The 11,146-nt window shown below is 44.2% G+C and overlaps 2 protein-coding genes across 3 annotated transcripts in view; both read right to left on the reverse strand.

The window, feature by feature from the left end:
* Window positions 1–55: 55 nt before the first annotated feature.
* Window positions 56–11,146, reverse strand: part of LOC109487001 — a 14,303-nt gene continuing 3,212 nt past the window's right edge. The window contains exons 3-14 of the mRNA XM_019790916.1: window positions 10,191–10,334; window positions 8,803–9,612; window positions 8,021–8,243; window positions 5,559–5,561; window positions 5,280–5,443; window positions 4,872–5,015; window positions 4,386–4,670; window positions 3,649–3,699; window positions 2,207–2,449; window positions 1,766–1,909; window positions 759–1,568; window positions 56–489 (exon numbers count right to left, since the gene is read on the reverse strand). Coding sequence (XP_019646475.1) covers window positions 245–489; window positions 759–1,568; window positions 1,766–1,909; window positions 2,207–2,449; window positions 3,649–3,699; window positions 4,386–4,670; window positions 4,872–5,015; window positions 5,280–5,443; window positions 5,559–5,561; window positions 8,021–8,243; window positions 8,803–9,612; window positions 10,191–10,334 — 3,266 coding nt within the window. The 3' untranslated portion in view covers window positions 56–244. The remainder of the gene's footprint in view (window positions 490–758; window positions 1,569–1,765; window positions 1,910–2,206; window positions 2,450–3,648; window positions 3,700–4,385; window positions 4,671–4,871; window positions 5,016–5,279; window positions 5,444–5,558; window positions 5,562–8,020; window positions 8,244–8,802; window positions 9,613–10,190; window positions 10,335–11,146) is intronic.
* On the reverse strand, window positions 3,099–6,855 carry LOC109487035 (monocarboxylate transporter 13-like). 2 transcript variants are annotated; one of them, XM_019790974.1, is made up of 5 exons: window positions 6,535–6,855; window positions 5,262–5,561; window positions 4,872–5,015; window positions 3,861–4,670; window positions 3,099–3,699 (listed from the first exon to the last, which is right to left on the reverse strand). In XM_019790974.1, exons 2-5 carry the CDS (start codon window positions 5,467–5,469, stop codon window positions 3,461–3,463), a joined length of 1,401 nt encoding a protein of 466 aa, XP_019646533.1. In that variant the 5' UTR covers window positions 5,470–5,561; window positions 6,535–6,855; the 3' UTR covers window positions 3,099–3,460. The 2 variants fall into 2 exon arrangements, with proteins under 2 accessions (XP_019646533.1, XP_019646534.1); XM_019790975.1 differs by lacking the exon at window positions 6,535–6,855 and having other exon boundaries at window positions 5,262–5,713.

Consider the following 11,146-nt stretch of genomic DNA (forward strand, 5'->3'; position numbering starts at 1 on the left):
ACGCCTTCTACTGATAGACGCCTGCATATTCTTCCAGTGGTGATAAAAATCAAACCCCAGTCACTTGTACTTACTACCACTTTGACGGATAAACGGATCCGACTCACACCTTTGGGGTTTAGGGTTGTGTACATCTCTGCCTATAGCCCTTGGGCCACACAGTCGTGCAAACGCTACAGCGGGGGCTAGCCTGCACTAGTAGGTTACACCCATATGTAACCTACTTGTATATAGTATATACCCATCATGCCTGAAAACCAGGGTTGCTTTGGCCTGATGAGTCACTCCTACCAGTTTCTGTACCCAGATTTCTGAAGGCGACTATCTTGATTCCGTTCTGATTGGTCTCACTGGTGTCAGAACTAAGAGAGGATGACCCTCTTGTTGTTGAACAGGGAATGACGAAAAGCACGACCACAGACAGGAAGATGAAGATACCAGCCGCGTAGAAAGACATGTCGTAGTTGCCCGTTGCGTCATAGAGCCAACCTGGCAGTGGATGAACGACAAAATAGTTGGCCCATTTCTATATAGCTATATTTATTAATTTCTTTATTCTTTATTTTGTGTACCTGACACTAAAAAAAGTGCACACGAAGAGAAATAGGCAAGTGATAATCCTCTGAGTACCTGCAATAGGTGGCCCGAGTAGGTATCAATTTCTAGTATTTATTAATTTCTTAATTCTTTATTTTGTGTACCTGACACTAAGAGAGTGTAAACGAAGAGAAATAGGCAAGTGATAATCCTGTGCGCACCTGCAATGGGTGGCCCGAGTAGGTAGGCAGCCCCCTCGAATAGAAGCGCCCACCCAAGCCCACTGGAAATCCTTGAAACACTGCTGTATATCTTCACCATCACAGCAATGAGTGAGTTAAAACTGCCCGAGAAAAATCCGTACAGCACCATGCACACCACAAGGCCCGCGTAGGTTCTCCCGAACGGTACGGCGATGTTGAGTATGGCCAGTCCGGTATTGCCAATCATGTAATAGTAGACCTTACTGATGTGTACCCTGTCCGACAGCCACCCGTGTAACGGCCTTGACACCGCCTCTGAGATTCCCAAGATCGACAGTAGAAAAGCGGCTGGCGTCTTCTCCATTCCAACGTGTTGAGCATGGGCTACAAGGTGCACAAATATCATGGAGTTCCCCAGCGAGGTTCCGAATAACGACACACAGTAAACAAGAAAAGGGCGGTGTTTCAGTAAGGTCACGTCAAACGCTTCCATGACTTTCTCACAGAAATGAAGGAGCCCTTTCTTTGATTCTTGATCAGTACTACCTTGAGTTTCGATGCTGGCTTTTTCCTCCTTGCGATCCTCTTTGAGATGTATGGGTCTCATCAGGGCACCACAGACGCAGCCGTTCAATGGTATGCCGGCCACAATCAGTAAAGCCCCTCTCCACCCAAATTCGTCGATGAGGAACTGGTAGAGTGGGGGAAAAGCGAAGATGCCAATCCCCGTTCCACAAACTCCGATCCCATTGGCTGTGGCGTGCCGCTTGTCAAAGTAGCGTCCAATCATAGCCAGACTTGGTGAGAACATCAGGGACAACCCGAATCCTGAATAATGTAATTATAGATTTTAAAAACTTGTTAACCTTGGCATGGATGAACCAGATGTAGCATTAAGGAATTCTTTACTCAAATGAAATCTTTCCTCGGACCTTTTTGTAAGTTGGCAAACCTCCATATGTTTGTCGGGATATATGAACATCTCATAATGATCGAAAAACACACCGGGGCAGACCAACACTGACCTGTGAGGACCCCCACACTAAAGAACAGGTGTATCATCGTCTGTGCGAAGAAGCTGACGACAAGCCCCACGGCAGAAATGACGCCCCCTGTGATGATCACAGTACGGCAGCTGGTCAGGTTGCTCAGAGCACCGGCAAACACAGCTGTAAGATTGCGCATCATGGTCAGGCATACTTACCTGGCAGAGATTGTGCATTAGCGTCTATCAAAGCCGAGTAGAGTGGCTTATAGTCATGTAACCCTTAATCTTAAGGGTCGACTACCGTTTGGTCTTCACTTTTGTTTGGATGTCCTTCCATCAAAAAAGCATCAAAATCTTATTATTAGTAGCGTTGAATTATTTTCAAAACTTAACGAATCGTTATTATTCCTCGTCAGGGGGTCGATCAAGCTTCAATCATCAAGCTTCAATGCATCACCAGTGTATGATGTATACTCACAACACATCAACAGCACAGCTCCTAGGATAGAACTGATGAAGGACGTGATTCCGGCACTCTCCTGGAAAACCTCCCGGAACTCTGCGAAGAACACTCCGAAAGACTTCATGTTCCCGATCACCAGCATGTTGACAAAGAACGTGCTGGCCACCACTACCCAACCCCACCCGCCGTCTGGAGGTCTGTCAGCGGATCGCACTTTGGACATTTTGGTGCGTGTGTGTTTGTATTTCTGTGCTTTTACTTTTAAACTGACAGGAAATCACTGGCCCAAAAGGTTCCAGAAAAGGTTATCCCATATCCTGTCTAGGCTGAATTTTTCCTGCCACACACATGCCTGTTGCCTTATGGGAGCTGGAGGGTAAAGGCAAAGACAAAGTTGTATCAGTGAGAAATTAAAAAAAACGAACATGAATAAGAATTCGATAGAAAAACTCTAGATATTTCACGGAGCTATGAGATCTTCGATTCGATCGTAAGGTCGATGACTTGGGCACCGACACAAAGGTCGTTTGGTACCGGTCGTCCTTGAGTGGACAAATGTCGCAACAAAGCTGGTTACACCCAGGACGGTTATACCGGCTATACGAATACAAAATTCTTAAGGTTATACATAATGTTTTATCGTACAAAACGGATTAACAGTTAAGCGATGACATGTCATAAGAAAGACCGTACTTGACAGTGCCTTACCTTCCTCGCTCGTATACGTACTGAACTCTTCTCTCGCACAATAGACTTCCAATCGGCTTGATGCTTAATCTCTTTGTTAACACTTCAAGGATAATGTCCTGTATCGTTAACATATCCGATGAGCTAGTCCCAGAGTCGTTCTAGTCCTCTGACCCATACAGGTGTCTCCAGATCCGGGCCACTAGGTCTCCTGCTATTTCGTGACCGCCTTAAAGAATGTTATCTCACCCATGTCTTTTTACACTATAAATAACAAGAGTGACACGGAGTCAAAGGTAATCTCAGGTGAGATCTTGCTAACCCGGACCTGTTTTTCTACTTTCAAAGTCTGTCAATATATGCCGGTTGAGTCTGACAAGGCCCCTTAATTATTCAAACTCCAAATTTCTTTGTATTTAAAGTTTTTGACAGTTCCTTGAATGCGTCTCAAACCTACCTTTAGGGGTATAAGGCTGTGTACATCTCTATTTCTATAGCCCTTGGGCCACGCAGTAGTGCAAACGCTATAGCGGGGTTGGGCAGTGCTGCCAACATGTACACACTAAAATATACCAATTATGCCTAAAAACCAAGGTTGATTTGGCCTGATAAGTCAATCCTCCCAGTTTCTCTACCCAGATTTCTGAAAGCGACTATCTTGATTCCGTTCTGATTGGTCTCACTGGTGTTAGAACTAAGTGAGGATGACCCTCTTGTTGTTGAACAAGGATTGAGGAGAAGAACGACCGCAGACAGGAAGATGAAGATACCAGCCGCGTAGAAAGACATGTCGTAGTTGCCCGTTGCGTCATAGAGCCAACCTGGCAGTGGGAAGAAGGAAACATTGTTCACCTTGGTTGTAACATGTTTTCTATATATACTATTTTACTTAAGACATATCAAGTCACATATCCTGAAACGGACGCATGATACCGATAGTGTAAATGAAGAGAAATTAGACAAGTGATAACCCTATGCGCACCCGCAATAGGTGGCCCGAGTAGGTAGGCGGGTCCCTCGAAGACGAGCGCCCACCCCAGCCCACTGGAAATCCTGGAAACGCTGCTGTACATCTTCACCATCACGGCTATGAGTGCATTAAATGGGCCTGAGAGAAATCCGTACAACACCATGCACACCACAAGGCCCGTGTAGGTTCTCCCGAACGGTATGGCGAAGTTAAGTATGGCCAGTCCGGTATTTCCGATCATGTTATAGTAGAGCTTGCTGATGTGTACCCTGTCCGACAGCCACCCGTGTAACGGCCTTGACACCGCCTCTGAGATTCCCAAGATTGACAGTAGAAAAGCGGCTGGCGTCTTCTCCACTCCAATGTGTTGAGCATGGGCTACAAGGTGCACAAATATCATGGAATTGCCCAGCGAGGTACCGAATAGCGACACACAGTAAACAAGGAAAGGACGGTGTTTCAGTAAGGTCACGTCAAACGCTTCCATGACTTTCTCACAGAAATGAAGGAGCCTTTTCTTTTGTTCTTGATCAGTACTTCCCTGGGGTTCGATGTCGACTTTTTCATCCTTGCGATCTTCTTTAAGTTTTATTGGTCTCATCAGGGCACCACAGACGCAGCCGTTCAAAGGTATGCCGGCCACAATCAGCAAAGCCCCTCTCCACCCGAATTCGTCGATGAGGAACTGGTAGAGAGGAGGAAAAGCGAAGATGCCGATCCCCGTTCCACAAACTGCGATTCCATTGGCTGTGGCGTGCCGCTTGTCAAAGTAGCGTCCAATCATTGCCAGGCTTGGGGAGTGCATCAGCGAGAAGCCAAATCCTAAAGAACATAACGATAAAAGCTCGTTAAATTTAGGCATGCATGAAACAGATGTAGCAGTAAGCGATTCTCTATTAAGATAAATGAAACTTTTCATTCCTGTTAAACCTCCACCTGTTGTTTTATGATACTTGACGTTGTATACATGTAATGTATTTCCAAGTTATCGGAAAAAGAACACCGAGGCAGACAAATACTGACCTGTGAGGGCCCCAAGGCTGAAGAACAGGTGTATCATCGTCTGTGCGAAGAAGCTGACGACAAGCCCCACGGCAGAAATGACGCCCCCTGCGATGATCACAGTACGGCAGCTGGTCAGGTTGCTCAGAGCACCGGCAAACACAGCTGTAAGATTAGGCATCATGGTCAGGCACCAAAAATCTGATTATTGGCAGCGTTAAATTATCTTTCAAACTTTTAACGAAACGTCATAATTGCTCAAGCAACTGGCAAGTAGCATTCGTTACTTTTTTAATAGTCACAGTTTTCAAAATCTGTCCAGTTGCTTACGTAACAATTTCTTTGTGTATCTCGTTACCCCTGGATGTCTAAACTTCATTGGCGTATCACATGTGTATGGTGTATACTCACAACACATCAACAGCATACCCCCTAGGATGGAACTGATGAAGGACGTGATCCCGGCACCCTCCTGGAAAACTTCCCGGAACTCTGCGAAGAACACTCCGAAAGACTGCATGTTCCCGATCACAAGCACGTGAACGAAGAACGTGCTGGCCACCACTACCCAACCCCACCCGCCGTCTGGCGGCCTGTCAACGGATCGCACTTCGGACATTTTGGTAAGTGTCTCTGTGTACGTGTTTGTATTTCTGTACTTAGTTCCACATGCTTGGCGCGTCGGGGACACTGACAGGCAGTCCTTACGAGCTATACGTGGGAAAACGGAAAGACAGAATTTTGTCACTAAGAAATTGAAAGTAATGAATAAAACAAGAAGTCCACAAGAAACTGAGATGAGATCTTCGATTCGTGAGATTGCTAGCGATTTCGCATGCCTCTGACATTGATAACACGCTACCTTGATTGCGTGTTTTCATCAAACGGCAATAAATGTAGATTAATCGAACCGTGATCGGGCACGGTTTGAAAGGGCCGTGTGGCACGTGGACCGGATGTGGGGAATGTGAGTTACCCGAATCGCGGTTCAGTGTGAACGAGGCCTCGGTCTACTCTTTTACACCGAACCACAGGTATGGCAAGTACACGAATTTGATTAACAATTCTAACGATATTATTACGGGTTCGGTTGAAGTAAGAAAGTAACCTCCTTGGTTGAAGTATTCCCGGTTGCTCTGCTCAACAGTATACCTGGTATCTCAACAACGCAGGATTTGAGCTGTTTATTGGTATAATGTCGAGAGTGTATAACGCACGTTACATACGACATACTTTCCCGACTACAACGAAATAGTATAATTACTAAATTAGAATTATTCACAAAATCTGTGTACTCGGACATGCTAAAACCGAACTTTCCGAGCAAATAAATGATTTGGGGGGGGGGGGCGAAATCCCTAAAGCGGGGAGGTAGGGGGACCAAATCACTAGCGGGGAGGGCGAATTCGGTAGAGATCTCGACCCGGGGAAGGCGAAATCACGGGGGGGGGGGGGGTGCTACGACACCGGTCGTCCTTGAGTGGACCTGAATGTCACAACAAAGCTGGCCATGGTTACGCCCAAAATGGCGTGTTTGGCGGTTATTGTATTAACCGGCTATACAGATACAGAACTCTTAAGTTCTTACATAATGTTTACTGTACAAATGGCTCAACAGTTGAGCTATGTCATAACGAAGGCGCACAGTACTTACATGTACTTACCACAGTATCCTGTACCTTACCTTCCTCGCTCGTTTACGTACGGAACTCTTCTCTCGCACAACAGACTTACAATCGTCTTAATCTCTTGAGTGTTAACACTTCAAGGCCATTAATGCCCTACGTCGTTAACTAATCCGATGACTAGTCCCAGAGTCGTTCTAGTTTGACCCATACAGGTGTCTCCAGATCCGGACCACTAGGCCTCCTAGTATTTCGTGGCCCCTTTATATCGCCCCTATAAAAATAAATAACAAGAGTGACACCCCGTCAGAGGTCATCTCAGGTGAGACCTTGAACCGGAGCTCTGTCAAGGTCTCGGACCGGAGTTTTCTTCTGTGTTCGTAGTGAATTTGTCACCCTCAGCCCGACGGGCTGTCATGTCTATACTAAACGCGGGTCGGAATTTTTCACTCTTTTGGTGGAAAGGGGTGCCGTCCCGCTTATCAATACACTTGATTGATATTTTGTGCGCCCAGTTTATTTAGGGGTATAAAAGCAAGGCATATCAAAGTAAATTTTTAAGTGAGGGGTCCTTTTTTCCATCATAGATCTTAAAAGCTATTAGGTAGTTTAGTTAAAAAGGAATTATCTTTATACAATTCAGGGATCGAAATTTTAATTTAAAGGTAATCCAATGGCCACTGAGGCACTGACCACTAAAATGTTGACCTCAATAGTTACATTTACTTCTAACATGTTAGTAATAGATATATACAAAACATGAATAAAGTAACCTTAACGATGATTTTATTGCACAAGAAAGCATATTGTACTTTCCATGTGATGCTGGACAAAAATATATTTCTTTGAAGATACCTTTCTTTTTGCTGTAAATTATGCCACTACTTTACATTTGTATTTGCCTATCATACCTTTATCATGATTTATGTCAAGGATGTTTTAATTTTGCATCCTTCTTTCTTCCCATGATTATTCCTGATTTCTTTTGCACATATTTCTGTAAAATCTAATGGAAGAAACATGTGGCTCTTGAGCAAGAGTTCTAGACATGCAACATGAGGAATATGCTGTACAAAAATACACATTTAACAGTAATTATAACAATATACCCGGTGGTTTGTGCAAGATTTAGAGGTATTCAAGGTGATGGTTTCTTGTTTTTAACAACCCATAGATTCTGATATGATTAATAATCATATGATTGTTAATTATACTAAGAGACAGTATATAAATCTAGACGTATTGCATTTTGCCTCCTTTCTCGAGAAATTGTGCTTTTAATGATGTACAATAGTGTGCCAATCTCAGTATGTACTTGCTTTAAATTAAGAAGTTGCTGCAAACCATTTAAGGTACTAACCCAAAATAGGAAAGTCCTACAAAATGCAAATGAAGCAAGTTTAGGACCTAGTAAAGGACACAGTGCATTGAATTAAAAACCTAACACCTTTGGGATGAAATTCATCACATTTTCTTGAAAACAATATGGCATTCTCATATACATAACTATCCTGAGAAGTCATAAGTGGTTCCAAGTGAGAATGCTATACTGTTGTTTCCCTCTCGGTGAGAATTGCTTGTGTTACAGTTCCCCCTATACTGTCTGTACAGAGTTCATGTGGTGAGGAATCCTCTTCTGTCGTCTCTCTGTCAGGGTCCTCGTGTTTGGCACACTTTTCGAGGAAGAGTACGCCGAGAGATGCCAGGATCATGGCTCCGGCAGAGTAGAAGGAGACGTTGTAGTTCCCTGTAGCATCATACAGCCAGCCTGGGTTGGAAGGTAACAACATTTTTGTAGATAGTATTACGACTAAGAGTTAATTAAAAAGGTGAATCCGCAATTGAGGTGAAGCATGACACTTTTTCAAGGAGTTGGGAGTAGTGCAATGCAGCTTTGCATGGCTCACATATTGAGTAAAGCACATGGGGTGAACCCCAGTCTTTTCGATAAGTGTCTTGGGTTCTTTTTTAAAGTTTGGTTCATTGTTGAAAGTAGATTGAGTATTCTATTAACTATTAGAAAGGTGTCTTGTTTTTGTTTTGTGATTTCAGGTTTGGGTATATAGTTTTTACGATGATATGCTTGCAGTGCTTAACAAAACTGAAACATACATTTGCAGTTTATATCCATGAGTTTCCCACAGGTATTAAACAGTTTTAGGAAAAAAAGAAAAGAACTTTGAGGGCAAAGTTCCTTTTGGAGCTAATTGAATGAAAGACCTTTATTGTACATTTATGCTCATTGTGAACTAAGTACAGGTCACGGTAAATAGTGATGGTAGACTAAGATATATCTATGATAGTAAAATGGACATACGCTGCCATACCTGCGATAGGTGACCCCAGCAGGTAGGCCGTCCCTGCTCCTGTGAAGGTCCATCCTATCCCACTGGACAGTCGCGCCACTCCTGTGTACTCTCGCACCAACACAGCAATCAAGGCGTGGAACACTCCAGAGAAGAGACCGTAGAATGCCATGTACACGAGGAGGGAAGCGTATGACGAACAGAAAGGCACGCACAGATTGCACACGCCCACACCAGCTACTCCTATCATATAGACATGGAGTCTACTCATGACTCCTAAGTCTGCGAACCAGCCTCCGATCAGCCGGAATACGAACTCACCAATCCCCATCACCGAGATCAAGAAGGACGCCTCAGTTTTACCTACCCCGATGCTTTGCGCGTGTTTTGTCATGTGGACAAATACAATAGAGTAACCGAGCACCGTCCCGAAATGAGAGAGCGAAAACAACGCAAAGGGAATGTCCGTCAAAAGGGACACGTCAAAAACGTGCAGGACCTTGCTAGCAGCCATTCTGAATGAGGACTGCGAATTATCTACTATGTTTTGTTGCCTTTGGTCCAGTGCGGCTTTGTGTTCCCGGTCTTCCCTCAGATGTATGGGCCTCAGTAAGGCACCACAGATGCATCCATGAAGGGTGATGCCAGCGATTATCAGAAGTGCTCCTCGATAGCTAAACTCATCAATCAGAACTTGATACAGGGGAGACAGGGTGAACATACCCACTCCGTTCCCAGATAATCCGATTCCATTCGCCGTCGCCCTCCTCTTGTCGAAGTAGCGTCCCACCATCGTCAGACATGGCGCGTACATCAGCGACATTGCAAATCCTGACAACACAAAAAATTCAAAATCAATATTTAGTTTTGAGTCCATGGTATGCCGTCAGACAAATTTCCTGCAGAACTGTCTTTCTTATGACAACGGGTTGAAACTAGCAAGCAAATGGATCAAACTGCATTTACCTAGCCTACATGTACGCTCTGCCTGCCAAGATGGGACTTAATGCTAATGCAGGGAATAACTGTTGACATATAACCTTTATTGTACATTCATGCCCTATCGGGCTAAGTACAGGTGAACAGATGAAATAGGTAATATACATGTTTGTAGTACAAACAGCTCTAAAACTACTCTAATACAGAGGTCTGGCTTCTTCTCGTTTCTTAGTGATGTTAAAAATATAATTTGAAATGGGTTTGTAACAAGCCCTTTTCCTAAAGCCTGTGACTATGACCCTTCCCTTCATGATCAAGGGACTACTATGTATAACACAATTAAACTCAATTGTTATCCAGGGCTTCATTGGTCCCTTCCTTGATCTGATAGGCCCTGTGACATAAGCAGTTCTTGCAATCCAAGAAAGGTAAACAGGTCTATTAGGAGGAGAGGATAGAGATAATGTTACCTGTGAAAAGTCCCAGGCTGACCAGTAAATACATGACGCTGGTGGCAAACGAGCTGATGACAAGTCCCACGGCTGCCAGGACACCCCCAGTAAACACCATTACACGGCAGCTGGTCAGCTTACTCAGGGCACTGGAGATGGGAGCTGCAGCAAAACAAACAAGGTTTAATAAAGTGGCGTTTAAAACACGCCTCAGCGACGTGATTCTCTTTTGATGTGAGTGATGATCATTCCAAGGGAAGCCACTAGGGGACCCAAAATCTTATCTTTTCTAGATTTAGTCACACCCTACCAACTCACCAAGTATGAAACCAATCCATCCAGCAGTTCTTGAGTTATCATGTTGACAAAATTTAATTCCCTGGGGAATGTATTCGTGGAATTCTTATAATATTTTCAACTCAATCGCAGTACTATACCAACGGCTCCGCCCCTGAGGCGTCGCCAAAAAACATGTAAAAGAATCCAACACACTTATCGAAAAGAGTAGGGATACCCGGTGACCTGGTCTTCTTGATCGGCTGTACTGGTAGCTTACTAACTACTCTTCTTGGACTTAAGATTTAGGATGGGATTTGAACCCCAACCTTGTGATCTAGAAGCAAGATATTACAGAAAACACTGGAATAGAGTAACTACTCTTGAGTAAGATGTGTTGACTTAATTTCAAGGACATTACATAAGGAGGTCCTTGGTATTATGATCTCAACAGAAAGGAACCTAAAATGTGGCCTGTCTGACCCACTGCTATCCAACTTGCAACAGGGCTCATTACATGACATTGTACAGTACATTAATTGGATTTTCAGGCAAGCATGTTTAAGGAGCCCTGTTAAAGAACTGGATGGCTTGTAACCTAAAACTACTAGCCTCTACCAGGCACCGCGGATCGCTGGAAAAATAGTAGAAATTGGCCGAAATAAAGGGATAGTATACCAGAGAAGATCCAGGGCCAC

The sequence above is a fragment of the Branchiostoma belcheri genome, unplaced genomic scaffold, assembly GCF_001625305.1.
Source record: "Branchiostoma belcheri isolate BF01 breed outbred unplaced genomic scaffold, Haploidv18h27 scaffold85, whole genome shotgun sequence".
NCBI lineage: Eukaryota > Metazoa > Chordata > Leptocardii > Amphioxiformes > Branchiostomatidae > Branchiostoma > Branchiostoma belcheri.

Bases quoted from the DNA above. Each gene is read 5' to 3' on its own strand.
- LOC109487035 (XM_019790974.1), bottom strand. From the start codon at position 5,469: ATGTCCGAAGTGCGATCCGTTGACAGGCCGCCAGACGGCGGGTGGGGT. The intron at 4,671-4,871 runs GTCAGTATTTGT...TATGTTCTTTAG, and splicing joins CAGCCTTGGGGCCCTCACAG to GATTTGGCTTCTCGCTGATG. The intron at 3,700-3,860 runs GTGCGCATAGGG...TCCCACTGCCAG, and splicing joins ACTCGGGCCACCTATTGCGG to GTTGGCTCTATGACGCAACG.